The sequence below is a fragment of the Urtica dioica genome, chromosome 3 (assembly GCF_054948205.1).
Source record: "Urtica dioica subsp. dioica isolate 48M chromosome 3, U.dioica_male_clone48M_v1_H2, whole genome shotgun sequence".
Taxonomy (NCBI): domain Eukaryota; kingdom Viridiplantae; phylum Streptophyta; class Magnoliopsida; order Rosales; family Urticaceae; genus Urtica; species Urtica dioica.
In genome coordinates, this window is record NC_142758.1 from 2,213,516 (window position 1) to 2,230,664 (window position 17,149).

General features: G+C 34.1%; 1 protein-coding gene across 1 annotated transcript; it reads left to right on the forward strand.

Moving 5' to 3' along the window:
- The first annotated feature begins 11,235 nt into the window (after window positions 1-11,235).
- On the forward strand, window positions 11,236-14,765 carry LOC149402016 (MLP-like protein 43). Its single transcript, XM_089609463.1, has 2 exons — window positions 11,236-11,526; window positions 14,354-14,765. The coding sequence occupies exons 1-2, from the start codon at window positions 11,256-11,258 to the stop codon at window positions 14,629-14,631; spliced, it is 549 nt and encodes a 182-aa protein (XP_089465589.1). The 5' UTR covers window positions 11,236-11,255; the 3' UTR covers window positions 14,632-14,765.
- The last annotated feature ends 2,384 nt before the right edge of the window (window positions 14,766-17,149 follow it).

Genomic DNA, 17,149 nt, shown 5'->3' on the forward strand with positions numbered 1-17,149 from the left:
TCACTGACTTAGATCGGATGCCAACTAGGCTTGTTATGATACCACGTAAAAGTATCATGGATTTCCATCTCAAAACGAATTGGTAATGAGATGTGCAACTCGTGACTTTTACAAGTCTCCTTAGCTTCTATTCTAGAGACTCCTGACATTAGTCAACTAATTTCTATGAAACCAACATCAACTATGTATACCAACTATTTCAAAGAAATCACATTTAAATAGTTTATGTAATCAAATTTATCTAACTCTGTTACATCTTTCTTGGGAATGCTCTCAAATAATACGTTAATATATTCACTCATATTATTGTGAAAACAAAGATAACCGGAGTCGTGAATGTTATCCTACAAGAAAATAATTATTTTTAAAAAAATTATTTTTGAAAAAATTGATTGTTACCATTGACATACTATCATCTTTTTGGAAAACATCTCTTTAGTCTTTTTAATTTAAAAAATAAATATAAGTCATCTATATTAGAATATCCATCATAGCATAAGAATATTCGAAAGGTTAAATAAACTTTTTTTTCCCCTAGTATATCTTGAAACCAATAACTTTAATATCATAAAAGTTAAAAAAAATATTTTTTGAATACTTTATATTGTTCAAATCTTGTTATAAAGTAAAGATTGCAATTGATACCGAATATAGAGAAACTACTCGTTCTAAGTATACTCTCGGAGAAAATTACGATATCATTTAAAAAATATTTTCATCAATCTATTTGTTATATGGTGGAAAACCGCCCCTCAGAATTACAAATGGCGACAACAGAATACAAGAAAATGAATCATTCATGACCACCGCAGAGTCAGTCTCTGACAAAGACCGTGTGAGACCTCGTGAAGGTCATGCGGACTACGGGCAGGACCCATCCCAAAAGGGCAGGTCTCGCAGGCTACAGACGAGACCCAGCCTCAAAAGGCAAGTCTCGCATACCTTACCGAGACCTAGCCCAATGAAACAGGTCTTGCATGCCTTAGGGGTCCGGCTTTGGGTTGAACCGCGAACGAATCTCAAGTGCTAGCTTGAAACATATCGTTAATATTTTGGCGGTAGAATGAGAGGGCACAAAAACACTTATGTGTTCTCGCCATACACATACCTCAATCTCACACGAGATCCTCAACAGACGAGCCATGGTCAGACCCCATAGTGTCTCCAGATGAGGTGCCTCTATGCACACCAGTGCCACGGTCTCCAACACTTGAGCCCACTCGAGACAAATAAACGAAGTCTTCATAGTCGACGATGATCTGGACAACCACTATGTCGAGCAAGACAATAGTGAGGTCACTCGAGATGAGCGCCTGGCCCTCAAGACGATAAGGTCGAACGAGTTAAAGATCAAATCGGGCGCCTTATATGGAAATGTTCCTACGAATCCATAGGAATGTTCTTTGCCGCCACCTCACCGATGTGGTTCGTTGTCATTCCGCATCGCTACACTCCGTGTTTGTTTCCCTATACGATATCATTATTGTCAAGAACCCCCGTGAGGTCATTGTTTTTTTTTTCACATAATTTTGTTAAATTGTTTGTTTCTAAATTAAATACTTTTTTTCAGGTGTTTCTATAGTAGGTAGGTAGGTAGGGATTATCAGATCACTTGGTAATGACCATCGATGGCCTACTCAACCACGACTTTGCTTGGTAGGAAGGAGATAAAAATGGATGCATAGATTAACTAAGAGGGAAAAGAAAATAAAAGAAAGTGATGAATTATAAATTTCGTAAAAGTTGATTGGTATAATGTGAGGAAAGATTAGAATCTATCCATTTGTGTGTTTGGTATAAATTAAAATAGAGATGAAGGATTGATGTTTTGTGTACTAAAATTACAAAATTGTCATCACTTTTGCATTATAATTAAAGTATTAAGTGGTATATATGTAATTCACTTGAATATTTTGTTGAAAAATTGCCATATCTACACCAAATCACTATCTTTTTCCAATTTCCCACTAAATTCATAATTTGGCCACAAATTCCACTAACTCAAATGTACAACTACCCTTTTACCCTCCACTTAAATTTTTCTTACAACTCACACCAACTCTCTCCATATCCCGCTCATATCTCACTCCTCATTTTCGCTCATCTTTATTCCCGCTCATATCCCTCGTTTTCCCCTCAAAATTGTCTCTCCTCAAACTGTCACTCTTCTCTCCTAAAACCGCCCACTTCTCCTCATTTCCCCGTCTAACCATCGTCATCTCCACTCTCCCTCCTCCATCATCTGTCGCGTTCTCTCTCCATCTTTCTCATCCTTGCGCTCTCTCTCATTCTCGTGTTCTCCCTCTGTCGCAATCTCCCTCTCTCACCGAACCCCCAAATCCTAACCCTAAACCGTCCCGGAAATGGACAATAACGACTTTCAATCACCCAAACAACCCGGGAAAAAACTAAATAAAGTTGTTAGACGGAGTCCTCGGACAAAGACGAAGGCGCCGGAGGACTCGCCGTCTTCACCCAAACTGTCTTCACCCAAAGCGTCCCGGAAAAGAAAAACAACAACTTCACCTAAACCGGTGAAGAGTTCGGCGAAGAAGCCTCGACGTGGGAAGGTGAAGCCCATGCTTGTTACGTCTGACGCCGATGAAGAAGAGCAACCCCCCAAGTCCGCCAATATTCAGGTTAGTTTGGGGGTTTTCGGTTGATTTGTTGATTGATTTGGGGATAGACTTGTTTTAATTTCGGTTTAGTTTTGGTTAACTAGTTTTGGGTTATCTTGGTTTGCATTGGGCTATCTCGATTTTGTTATTGGGTTGATTGAATATTGTTGTTGTTGAATGAATATTGTTGTTGTTGAACCAATTGTTGACATTGATGTCAACTGTTGATGCCAATTGTTGACATCTATACATCAACAATTGATACCATTGTCAATTGTTGACATCTATAGGTCAACAACTGGTATCAATTGTTGACGTATAGATATCAACAATTGCCATCAACAGTTGACATCAATGTCAACAACTAGATGTATGTTGACATTGATGTCAACCGGTAATTGTTGACATCTATATGTCAACAACTGGTATCAATTGTTGACCTATAGATGTCAACAGTTGCCATCAATAGTTGACATCAATGTCAACAAACATCCAGTTGTTGACATATAGATGTCAAAAATTGCCATCAACAGTTGACATCAATGTCAACAACTGGATGTTTGTTGACATTGATGTTAACTGTTGATGGCAATCGTTGACATCTATATGTCAACAACTGGTATCAATTGTTGACGTATAGATATCGACAATTGCCATTAATAGTTTACATCAATGTCAACAAACATCCAGTTGTTGACATATGGATGTCAACAATTGCCATCTTAGTGTTTGAAGGTTGTGTTCTGATTTTCTCATTCTTTTTTTTTGTAATGGTTTTCAGGGATGGGAGAGGTTTGTCCCCGAAGGGGACATAGTGGACAATAATTTCAGTTTTTATGGTTAACTAGATAAATGCGAAGAAGCCGCTGACATGACAGCGGAGGAGACGGCTCTTTTTCAAGAGTCTTGCTTCGGCTAGTTTTTGAAGCTCCCAAAGATCAACAGGTCGTCCAAGATCATCAACCACTTGTTGATGAGGGTCGGTCAGTTTGAAGGGCACATGAGTGAGGATGCGCTCTTCATTGAGCTCGAGGGTGAACCTCGGGCCTTTACCATCCACCATTTCGCGGAGATCACGGGTCTTCGTATAGTCGACAGCTATACAGAAGTTGTTGAAGACGGATCGTTCACGAGTGTCTTCAACAACGGGACGTACAAGACTCATGGCGTGCTAACCTCGCAGCTCAAAGAGAGCAAGGGTTGACAAAATCTGAAGAAGCGAGTGAAGATCTTGCTTCTACATTTTCTCATCAATGTGCTTCTCGCTGCCGCACCACATACCAACATTCCAGACTGGGCATACGTGAGGTTGGTAGAAGACCTAGACCAATTTAACTCCCATCCGTAGGGTAACGTGGTCTGGAAGTTCTTCTTGGACTGTGCCAGGAAGTACATAAAGAACGTCTCCTCCAAGGCAACCTCTAAAGGAAAGATCAACTTCCCTTCATTTCTGTATCCATTACAGATATGGGCGTTTGAAACAATGCCCGTGCTCACGTCTCTCTCGTATTCCGAGAAAGTTTCAGAGATGGCATCTCCACTTTTGCGTCGGTGGAAATTGGTGACACATGTCGTTGACATCAAATTCCAAAACATCGATTTCCAATCCGAGGATTTGGAGTTCAAACCCCTAGGCGCCGATGAGTACATTGTGAGGAAGAACACGACGACGGAGCCACAGCTGAAGGTACTAATTTTTCATCTTTTTTAATCAATTTCATCAACAATATTTGTCAACTATAGATGTCAACAATTGACATCTATTGTTGACATTGATAGTAGACATATATGTAAACAGTAGACATCTATTGTTGAACCTGGAGGATCTTGATCACGTACTGACTATATCAGTGGACACTCGTCACGATGAGTAAATATAATTCTAGTATTAAAAGAGAGTTCAATCTTAGCTTACACGGTGGAGTATTGACTAAAATTAGACGAATCGATCGAAAAAGAGAAATGACTATTTCGTCTTTTTGATCGGATTCGTTAAGCTTCAACTACTGGGTCCATAGTCCCCGATTCGGCTTCGATAAAGACGAATATGAACTTTCTAATAGTAATGTTTTTATTATAATCTCACATGTTGTAATCTGATTAGCAGTATACATTCGGAAATTTGTTTATTTGTCGAATTAACTATTTATAATGGAATTAATTATTTGTTGTTGGATCAAGTAAATAATTAATTGAATTTTGAATTGGGCCTTATGGGCATTGCAAAATTCGAAATTCCTTGGCCCATGGAGAAGCAATTAATTTGTCCATACCCATAGTGGGTATATTGGGAAAATGCCCAAAAACAAAATCCTTTGCTCATGGGCACATGAAATTCGAAATACCCATAGTGGGTATATTGGGAATATGACCAACTTTTCTCTTTCATGATTTAAATAAAGAGAGAATAATATTTAAAAGGAAATAAGATATTTGACTTTATTCTCTCTATATTTAAATTCCTAATATCTAGAAGATAATATTAGATTTGATATTATCTCACTATTTAAAAGGGAATATGATATTGTTTTTTTAAAATAGATTCCTTATTTAAAGGAAGATATTATGGAATAATATATCCTAGATTATTATTTAAGGGTTAAGACAGAAAGTAGGAATTTAAATAAAGATCGAACGGTTGATCTTTAATTGGAGACTAGGGTTTCATAAAACCTCTCCATTCCACTACTATAAATATGGGTTCAAGGGAAGAGAAAATAATGTACCTAATTGCTCTAGAATTTTCATCCATTCCCTCTATGTGGTGGACGCAAATTTCTCTCTCTCCCTTGCCCTTGGAACTCCGTGATTCCAATCCCATAAACACGGTGCGACCTGAATTCATTGTTCAAGGTCGTAGTGAGATAAAGATTGTGCCCACTCATATTTCCTATTCGTCTTGGAGATTACATTTTGGAAGACTGCGCTGTCATCAACGACGACTTGAAGCTGATCCCGAAGTTTCAGAAACAACACGAAGGAGTAGTCTTATAAAGATTGAAGACGGATTTGTCAAAGCTTAATGATTCAGTTCGTGAGCCCAACGAGTAAGTGTCACTAGAACTTAATCTAATTTTTTATCGGTTGCTTGCTCGCTCTCAAACTTTTATAGTACACACAAGTAAATCTAGATTCTTGTTTAATAACCACCTTAATAAGCTTTCGAGTAGCGTAATTATTTTTTCCGCACGGTTATTAAGGTGAACTAATCACCAACACTTTCACCATGTTGTCGACACTTGGTCTCTTCCCGAGATCTTCGAACATCAAGTCTAGGCAATGTGCGGCGCAAGGGGTCCAGTACAAGTTGTACTAACTCATCAGCTTCTTCCCCGCAGACTTGTAGTTCGACCCATTATCGGTGACGATCTGTACGACGTTCTCGGGTCCCACTTATTCAATCACCTCGGAGAGTATCCCAATGAGTTACTCCGCACTCTTGATCTTGTCGGACGTGTCAATTGACTTCAGGAACACGGCGGACCCACCACAATAAACCATAATGTTATTATGCTTAATCTCGCGAGTCCCGTCTAACCATCGACCATAATAGTGCATCCGTATCAGCTTCTTCCCCGCAGAATTGTAGTTCGACCCATTATCGGTGACGATCTGTACGACGTTCTCGGGTCCCACTTATTCAATCACCTCGGAGAGTATCCCAATGAGGTACTCCGCACTCTTGATCTTGTCGGACGTGTCAATTGACTTCAGGAACACGGCGGACCCACCACAATAAACCATAATGTTATTATGCTTAATCTCGCGAGTCCCGTCTAACCATCGACCATAATAGTGCATCCGTACGTCTGCCACTTGACCTTTTGTTCTTCGACATACGCTCGCATGTGTCGTACCTCTTCGTCGAGGATCTAGCCGTGAATGTCTTTCGGGCGGGGCATCATGACATTTGGTCCTACAGTTAAATAAGATCAATATATCAAATACCAAATTTTGCAATTTATACTTGTAAAATCGATAGAAAAAGTTTTTACTTACCGACTTCACCAGAAACATGAATCATGTTCAGGAAGTGATGGTCAATTGTCTTTTTTGCGGCAACTTGCGAGTGAATGAAAAATCGGCCGATGGCTTTGGCCAACCTCTTCTTGATGCCGGGTTGCGCTTCATCCACCCTCCTTTGGCGTGCACTATCGCTCTGGTACAATGACGGTGCGGTCGTTGCAAATCTTCTTATCTCAGGAGTTCCGGAGGATCCACCGGGAGCTTCACATTCTTTCCACCACTATTCGGCAGCTTGTGCTTCTCGGGACCTCTTCATTACGTGACGAAGTTCATGCTCTTCGTCTACGTCTTCGTCAGAGTCTCGACTCCCCCTAGACTTTTTCGGAGGTCTGCTCGTATCGACTAACCCAAACTCTGACGTTGCTTTTTCTTTTGAGAGTTCCCGAGGAGTAACTCTTGCATTTCCAATTTTACTTCAGGAGGAACTTTGTCGCAAAACCTAACGCTTTTGGTCTTGTCCACGTTCGCCAAGTGGTTCTTCACACGAGTGATTCCATCACCTCCAATGATGTGCCCGCAAAACTTGCATTTGTATCCACGTGGTCGTCCTTCGACGGGGTCGCAATACTTGTATGTCCGGTCGGACGCCATACCTCATAATCACGATCATTTCAATTCCACATATTCACAAATCACCATAACAATAATCAAATTAACTTCAATTCAACATAACCATCACAATAATTATCAAATTCATTTTAATCAACATTTTAATTCAACTTAATCATGACAATAATCATCAATTCATAATCTAATGAAGATTAATTCAACATTTCAAGACCATCATCATGACAATAATAAAATAATCTCGAAATTAATTAAAATTCTACAATATCATCACAATAATCATCAATTCATATGAAAAAAAATCAACATAACCATCACAATAATCATCAAATTAATTTTAATCAACATTTTAATTCAACTTCATCATGAAAATAATCAAATAATCTCGAAATTAATTTAAATTCAACAATATCATCACAATAATCATCAATTCATAAGAAAAAATTGAAAAAAACCTAAAAAATGAAAGCCTCTGATGATACCTCTGGGGTCCCCCGGGATCTAGATAAAAAGGGCTTGCACTGAGCGGGATCCGGCAGGAAGCATACCAGGGACAACGAAATTCGCGGGATCCGGCCAGAATTTGAGCAAATGAAGAAGAGAAGAAAATGTATTCGGTCGTGACGGGATCCGTCGATTTCAGCCTCGAGACAATAAGATTTCGCGAAATGAGGAGCAAAGTATTTAAAGGCAAAACGAGACCCGGTCCAGAGGATTCCGGTCCGATTCGACCGGGTTCAGTTCACGAAAACGGTTTTTGTCTGTCCCGTCCTTGTCCCCTCCGGTTTGCCGGAACCCGTCCGGTTCCCGAGCGGAACCCCCAAAAAGCCAAACCTTGGATTGATCCATAGATCCTATTGAATTTCACAGATGAGCATTTAGGGGATAAACTAAAGTCATGATAATTTCACAGGTAAAAGTCAACTAAAATTTAAAGTGAAGATATATTTTACTGATTTGTAAAAATGAGCGGGTAATTTAATGATAAACAAGAAATTGCGGGGATGATTATAATAAATTTGAAAATAAGAATAAACATCCATCATTTGACTAAAATCCAAAAGATATAATTTATTTTTTCTAAACAACAATGGCCGGTTATCACGATCCAGGATTTAATCACCGCAATTTTTGCGCGGATTCCGCAACTTACAAACCCATGGTAACAGTTAAGGTATATTTCGCAAATGTCTTCACTTTTTAGTAAATTTCACACATATTGTAAATTATTTTGTAAATACCGCAATTATTTTATAAAATATCTCAAATACCGCAATTATTTGAGTAAATATCGCAGATATCGCGATAATTTAACAAATAATGTGTAAATCAATAATTTTAATTTATTTATTGAAGTAATGCTTTGCTGTATATCTTTATTAAATATCACGGTATATCAAGTACGATAAAAAATAAACTAATATAATTGAATTTGCAATACGATTACGATACTTTAAACTTTGATCACAACGACTAAACTGTCAATCATAAAATAGAGATAGGAGTGACAAACAAAATACATATGATTGAATTCTATAGTTTTCTTTTAAAAGAGACTTTTAGAAAGTAGAAAGGTGAAGGCTTTGCTTTGCCTTATAATTATACTATAATTTATATAAGAAATGTCAGATATTGACATTAAAGGAATTTTAAGTTCAAGATATCAGGATACACAATCTTTGAAATCGTCAAACTTACATAAATTAAGAAATTGTTTTTATTTTATTTTATTTCCTTATTATTATTATTATTATTATTATTATTATTTTTAGATCCGATAAGATATGGAGTATGGATCCGTAAAAATAATATTTATCATATAATTAGTGCAATAATAGTTGTCGCCAGTTGTTGAATAATGTCATTTTTTTTTTTTGACAAGTGAATAATGTCATATAAGATAAGACCATATGATTAATGGTAGCGTTAGACTTCTCTTCTCTAAGATGAAGTATGACTTTGTGCAATAAATTGAGTGGATGATTTAAAGAAGAAATAAATTGTATCGAGACGTCCCACCGCTTATTTATTTATTTTGATCATATCTTCAATTGAACTTTCACGCTCAAGTTACATCAACTTCTCCAATGGAGTACGCATATGTATTGTTGGCAATTTAAAACTCCATAATTATTTGAGCAATTGTACTGATATATTGACACCGACATTTGCCAATATTATACTATAATAATAATATATTTATTGTTATCTATTTATTTTTATCTTATTTGAGCAATTGTACTGATATATTGACACCAACATTTACCAATGTTTTACAAATATATATATATATATATATATATATATATATATATATATATATATATTACATATATTGCTTAGGGACATGAAAATAATCTTATATAAAGTACTATATTTTTTTTATGATGTACTAAATGTGAGCAACTCTTAACATTTTTTTTTAAGAAGTGTGGATGTTACCATGTGATTTGTTTATCTAAGCACTCACGTATGACGGAAGAAAATCATTGTTACATATTTAAAAATAAGGTGGAAAATAATAATAACGAAAAGAGAATAGCAGGAGACATAACATTGAACTCATAGAGTGTTTCATCTTCTTTCATTCTCAAAATTTCTCAAATTTTCAAACCCGGTTATGAGCATCTGAATGCGAGATGTTATGACCTTATCATTCCTTCCTAAACAATTTAAAGGATATCCTGTGCTTCATTGACAATCGCACAGTTTGAGATAAACTTGAAGATGGTTTTATCAATTGCTAGAAATATGACATTCATGGTTTTAGAATTCTCAATAGTAGCTTTCTCTTTATCTTATGTCCACTTGTCTTCCGGCTTCAAAGTGGTAACACCTTTTTCATCTGTTACGATTGGATCACACTAAGAATTCTGAACAGCTCGTCAAGCTATTCATCGATCGCTTTGAGCAAAAATTTATGCTTGCTTTCAAGTAGCCATAATCGGGTCCCTCCAAGAGTAGAGGTCGACCTATGCTTTGTCCTTCCTTTATGATCATTTCAAAACATAATCGTTAGTAGACATATCAGATCACACTCTATGAATTGAGTGTCCTTCTCGGATACCAACTGAAATCACTATATATTTGATGAGATGGTTATTCAATTATTTTCCACCTTATTTTTAAATATGTAACAATGATTTTCCTCCGCCATACGTGAGTGTTTAGATAAACAAATCTCATGGTAACATCCACACTTCTTAAAAAAAAATGTTAAGAGTTGCTCACATTTAGTACATCATAAAAAAATATAGTACTTTATATAAGATTATTTTCATGTCCCTAAGCAATATATGTAATATATATATATATATATATATATATATATATATATATTTGTAAAACATTGGTAAATGTTGGTGTCAATATATCAGTACAATTGCTCAAATAAGATAAAAATAAATAGATAACAATAAATATATTATTATTATAGTATAATATTGGTAAATGTTGGTGTCAATATATCAGTACAATTGCTCAAATAATTATGGAGTTTTAAATTGCCAACTAGGGGTGTTCATCAAAACCCGTCATTACCATCAAATAATATCTCTTTAGAGTAGGTATTTGAGGTCGATCTGGATTACCACTCTTGGTGTCATTTACTTGTTTTTATTATCTGTTGCTTGTTGTTCTTGTAGTTGTTCTTAACAACACCTAACAAGACATATTATACAATAGATCTGAACTTTCAATATCGAACATCGATCAACTATAATAATTATTCCATTATTCAGCTTTAAGAAGTAATAATCGTATTCATTGATCTTCAATTGTTTTATAAGATTTTTTTCAAAATTAACTAAAAAAAATGTTGAAAATTGTATAATAAATATTTATAAAAAATTTATGTGTGCCCTTGATGATCCATTTTTCTAGATCCATCACGTCACCGCTTACTTTAACAAATATGAAATTTTAAGTATATATCTTGCAAAAATCTAAATTTTTATATTTAAGTCGTGATAAATATGCTACCCCACATTTAAAGCTTGAATATCTTTTGCATATAATATAGCTGTTATAAATATATATCTTCTGATGTACGAAGGGCGAAGAGGTCCCTATCTATTCTATATTGAAAATCGAAATAGCAATCAAATTTCTTGGAGAAATAAAATGGCGTCCGAAGATCTGTGTGGGAAGCTTGAGCTTGATGTGGATATCAAAGCAACATGTGAGCAATACCACAACATGGTCAAATACAAACCACACCACATCCACAGCACCACTGAAAATATTCATGGCTGTGAATTGCACGATGGCGAATGGGGGACCGTCGGAGCAGTTATCGAGTGGACCTACTTCCACGGTAAGTAGGTTAAGAAAGTAGCTAACTTCCATACGCACTACGTTAGAGAGAGAGAGAGAGAGAGAGAGAGAGAGAGAGAGAGAGAGAGTTAATTTGTTGATTTTATATAAGAGAATTAACTAAAAACAGATTATTTCTTTGGATTGAAAACTCCTTCGTATTTTGTTTCGTATGGCTTTATTTTTTTTCCTCCTTCGTATGATTTTTTTTTTTTTTTTTTTTTTTTCTGACATTGAGTTTGTGGATTTTTGGTTGTAGCTGATCTATTTGTATATTTTTAAAGTGTTGCCATTTTGGGCGTGCTCATATCTTAATCGTGTAGTGGTAGTCGGTGTTTTGAAAAATAACTGCTAAAATAAAATCTGATCTCATTTATTAATTATGTTTGAAGTTTAGATCCAAATCCAATCGTATATATTTTTTACAGATCTATATTCGTTTAAATTAAACCATTTAATAGTCGTATTAAATAATTTATTTAATCGTGTTTTAATCATATTTAAGTATTCGGACTCAATTCATTGTGATTAAATTATAAAAAAACGATAAAAAAGTCTTAACGAACATAATACACCAAGTAAATACATAGTACTCAAAATAGGGTCACTAGAACAAAGAGCAAATACATACATACATGCATACACCAAGTAAATACATACATGAGTAAAAAAAATGAGATTTATAAATAACTAGGCCACTTTAAACATGTGATTTTGGATCTAGTCTATGTTTGACAGTTTTTAGGGATATAGTCAAATGACTTATGTGGCAATAATTAAGGTCTTATTTACCCTTATTTATTAACAAATTCGTCAATTTATCTCTCCAATTTTTTTTCAAATAATTTTTTTTGCATCAAAACTTCAAAAATTCGTATCTTTCTCATACGAACTCGAAATTGAGTGATTTCAGATTCTACATATTCGTGGGGTCAAGATCTTCAAAAATAGACCCATCGTGTTTGATGAAAAATTATATTTATGTCGATAATTTCAAAAAATTTCAGTTATTTCCATATTTAAGGTAGTAACGTGATTTTTCTACATCTATGGTATTAAACATGATTTTTTATCAAACATAATGGATATATTTTTGAAGATCTCGACGTCACGAATCGGTAAGATTTAGAATCACTCAATTTCGAGTTCATATGAGATAGATATGGTTTTTTGAAGTTTTTATGTAAAAAAAGTGTAGGAAAAAAGTAAGAGAGAGAAAATGACGAATTTGTTAATAAATAAGGGCAAATCAGACCTTAATTATTGCCACATAAACTCTTTGGCTATTTCCCTAAAAATTGTGAAACGTAGACTAAAAACAAATTTCATAGTTTCATTTTGACTAGTTTGCTATACTACCCAAAAAATACTATACTGTTTACGAAAGATTAATTTATGATATCATTGATTTCAAATAAAATATATATATATATATATATATATGTGACTTTTAAAATTAATTAAAATTGAATATGACTTTAAGATTTAAAATTAAATAAAGTTGAATATATGATATATTTAATTTAAATAAAATTGTTTATGACTTTTTAAAATTAATTAAAATTGAATATAAATATAAATCTACGTGAATATAAATCTCAACCATATAGTTATTTATATTATTTTATTTGTAGTAACAATGTTATCTCTTGTTTTCATAATTATAATTTTACATCACATTTATACATAGTTATATTTATACTTATATATGTATACACGTATATATATATATATATATATATATATATATATATATATATAAACTATCATAGTTGTGTTTAATTAAGTCATATTCATGCGGGTCATAATCGTGTTTCATGTCAACCATTTGATAATCGTATTAATTAAATTTTAATCGTGTTATCGTAATCGTGTCGTTTTGACCTATTATTTAATCATGTTAACGTGTTCGATCCAATTAAGATCGATCTATATATTGAGATCAAAATCCGCTTTATATTGTATCGCAACTGTTTTGTGTTTTATGTCCAGACTAAATTCTTATCCCTTGTAAAATCACATTGATAATTCAGTGGAAAAAATAAATAGTTATTTGAAGTTAATTGACTAGCAAAATATTTAAAGTTTAAAATTTTCAATTGTACAGCCAAAAGTACGTTGCAAATGTTTTTGTTACTAGAACATCTATAAACAAATTATCACTTTTTATTAACAAATTTAATCGCAAAGTGAACATAAATTATGAAAATTTGGTGCTAACAAGTTTAAACTATTTCACTAGATAAACCTTGAGGCTAAACATGCCCCGCTGGATATAGTATATCTCAGTTATCTTAAATGGATTATATTTGTGTCATAAGTGTTAGGAGTAATATTTTATAAAAAGGTGATTTAGTTAAATAACAAATTTAAAATAATAGATTTGCAAAGCAGCAAAAATTTGTTTAAAATTAATGAAATATCCAAAATGTACAATAATCAGATTTTAAAGCCTTTTTAATTTTAGGTTGAATTTTTTAAAAGTAAGAAATTGCTTATAAATAATCGTAAAACATTTTAATTTGGTGCCAAAAAAATTTTGACAACGTAATTTTGACTATATTGTTAAAAATTTGAAACTTTGACTATTTTACTAGTCAATTTTATTAGTCGGTTAGTTTCAAATAATTATTTTATATAATTTTTCCGAAAATAAAAAAAGTCTTAGGAGTAATGTCTATAGTAGGAATTTTTATCTCACAATTTACAATAATTAAATAGTTATACAAGTTGTAACAACTCATAACCTTACATAATGTATCAAGTACTCTCTCAAGTTTGTACGTAACAAATTAACTCACATATACATGCATATATTGTTATTTCAGATGGTAAACCCAGAAAAACTAAGGAAGTAATCGAAGCGATCGATGATGAGAAAAATTCGATAACCTTCAGAGTGATAGAAGGAGATCTGACGGAGCACTACAGCAGAATAGTGCTCACCCTTCAAGTGACCCCCAAATCTGATGGTGAGGGAAGTGTGGTGCACTGGATCGTCGAGTATGAAAAACACCACGGCGATATCGTGGATCCCCACACCTTAATGGAATTTCTAAATGAAGTTACAAAAGATCTCGATGTCCACCTCCTTCAAGATGCGTGAGTTTAATTCCATACTCTAGCGAGCTAATATCTATTTACGTTCCAATAAAGGCCAAGCTCGTTAGAAGCTATATATGTTGATCTTATTTGTATGTGTGTGGTTTTTATTTTGTTTGAGGTTTCGAGTTGTGTTCAGCTTATTGAAGCATATTGTGTATGGTTTGTAATAATCTATATATATATATATATATATATATATATATATATATATATAATATATTATAAGTCAGAATCACAAAATCACTATTCATAGATTGTTCATTCGTTTTTAACCTATTAGATCACGACACATCATCATAGGTTTTTTTTATCATTTAGAGAGGCAACTATTCGTATCCTAATTATTTATCAAACAAAGGAAAAACCCTTTCTTATCTTTAATTCCAATCGTAAAAAAAAAACCATTTCCTTTCCGATCGTCACAACTCACAAATCAATTCATCACTTCAAAAAATTCATCCGCTCTCGCCCGCCTGCGCCAAGCCCCTTCCCTCCCCGTAGCCGACCTCAGCTCCGTCATTGTCGCCGACGAAGAAGGAAGGTAGCTCCGTCCTTGTCTCCTTCTTGCTATATCATTCCGAAACAACGTTGTGGTGTCTCGACTGAGTCTTCGTCGACGACATTAATTCGGGCCTAGAGAGACCGAAAGAGAGAGAGAGAGAATCCAAGATTGAAGAATAAGAAAGGTCGGATTGCATTTATCTCAAAGGTATTCTTCTTCTATTTTTTACTCAGAAAGAGGGTTCGGTGTTTATTGGGATTTATCGTTGATTTTTTAGGGCATGGCCGACATTCAGTGAGGTGAACATGGAATCAAACAACCAGAGTTCATATTTGACTAGAGGTCAGAAAAGCCTCGAGTTCTTTTTTTTTTTTTTTTTTTTTTTTTCGAATATCGTGGCTTTTTCAGAGTGTTTTAGGGTTTTTTAATTTGGATTCTACGATTTGAATGGATAACATGGAATTTTTTGTCATCTCTTCTCGATTCTGTGGCTAGGTCGAACTTTCTGAAATCAAATTTAGGGTTTTTATTTTTTTGTTTTTTTGGTTTGAAATTTGAAACTGATTTGATGACTTTGAAATTAGGTTTGTTTTTTTGAGATTCAATGATCATTCAAAATTGTTGATTGTATTTGTCTTAAGTGTTCTTTGTCAGATAAAATTAGGGTTTTCTTGCTGGAACCAGGGGTCTATAGACGAGTAAATAAGGACAATCTTGCTCCGTAACCTGTAAGATTGGTAGGGAAACAAAGAGGAAAATTAAAAATCTAGAAGCTTGGGCTGGGAAATTCATGGAGACTGAGAGAGAGAGAGATTTGAATGAGCGTGTGGATAGAGTGAGTGTGAGAGAGAGAGAGAGGGGGAGAGACCCACAATTGATCTCCACTAATATTTATCCCGGTAATTTAGCGAAATAGCCAACTCAAACCTTTAAAATTGCTAAATAGCCAAGGTTTTGTAAATACTAAGTAAATAGCCATTCCGATGACGTGGCCCAATAATATGTTTTTTTATTTCCGAAAATTGCCCATGAGCATTTGAATTTTGAATTACTAATTTGAATTTTCGGATGAAATTAATTCCCGAAATTTTCGGAATTGTATTTCCTGATATAAGTGTGAACAGGATTTAGTCTATTAATGATCCATTTATTTTAGGAACTAAATGGACGTGGCAGTTGTAATTTTTTTTGTTTCGTTTTATATATTATTTCTTATATTTTTCGTCCAGATTTATATTGCATTCTTGATTTCTGTAGGGATCAGTAAACTAATGTAAATAATGTTGGTTGAGTGTTCATTTACATTTGCGTCGATAGGTTATTTACCCAGATTTACATAAGTCATGTTTCAGTTTAACCAATAACATCAAAATATATAGGTCTTAGTAATGACAAAGTTTACTCATATATATGTTTCTTTGGATTAACGAAGAATCCAAAGTACCAAAAGAGTTAGCAAACATAAATCTCAAAATACACATCATTAAGTAATAGAATAAATTTTGAAATCCTAATGGTGAATTAAAAATCAAGATAAACGGTTTAGACATCGTCGATGTTGAGTGAGAAACTAGGCTGGCTGCTTGGATTCTCATCAACCTGCTTTGTTACTTTCTTCTTCGTGACATATGGTGAATGTAGCATTGCTGGTTTCTTTATAACGCGTTTTGGTCTCTCATTGATGGCAAGCTTCACTGCAACTGGTTCGCCGTTCTTCTTGAGATGTAAATATGTGTAAATAAAGAAAAGGTAAAAAAAAACTTAGATTGTGTGATATTTACTCAGATTTACTGCAAAATATGTCGGCTACTATTATTTTCTTCTAACATCCAAACTCAGCAGTAAATATGTGTAAATAAAAATTTGATCCAAAAAACTTAGACTATCCAATATTTACTCAGATTTACTGCAAAATATGTCGACTACTATTATTTTCTTCTAACATTCAAACTCAGCAGTAAATATGTGTAAATAAAAAAAAGGTCCAAATAACTTAGACTATCCAATATTTACTCAG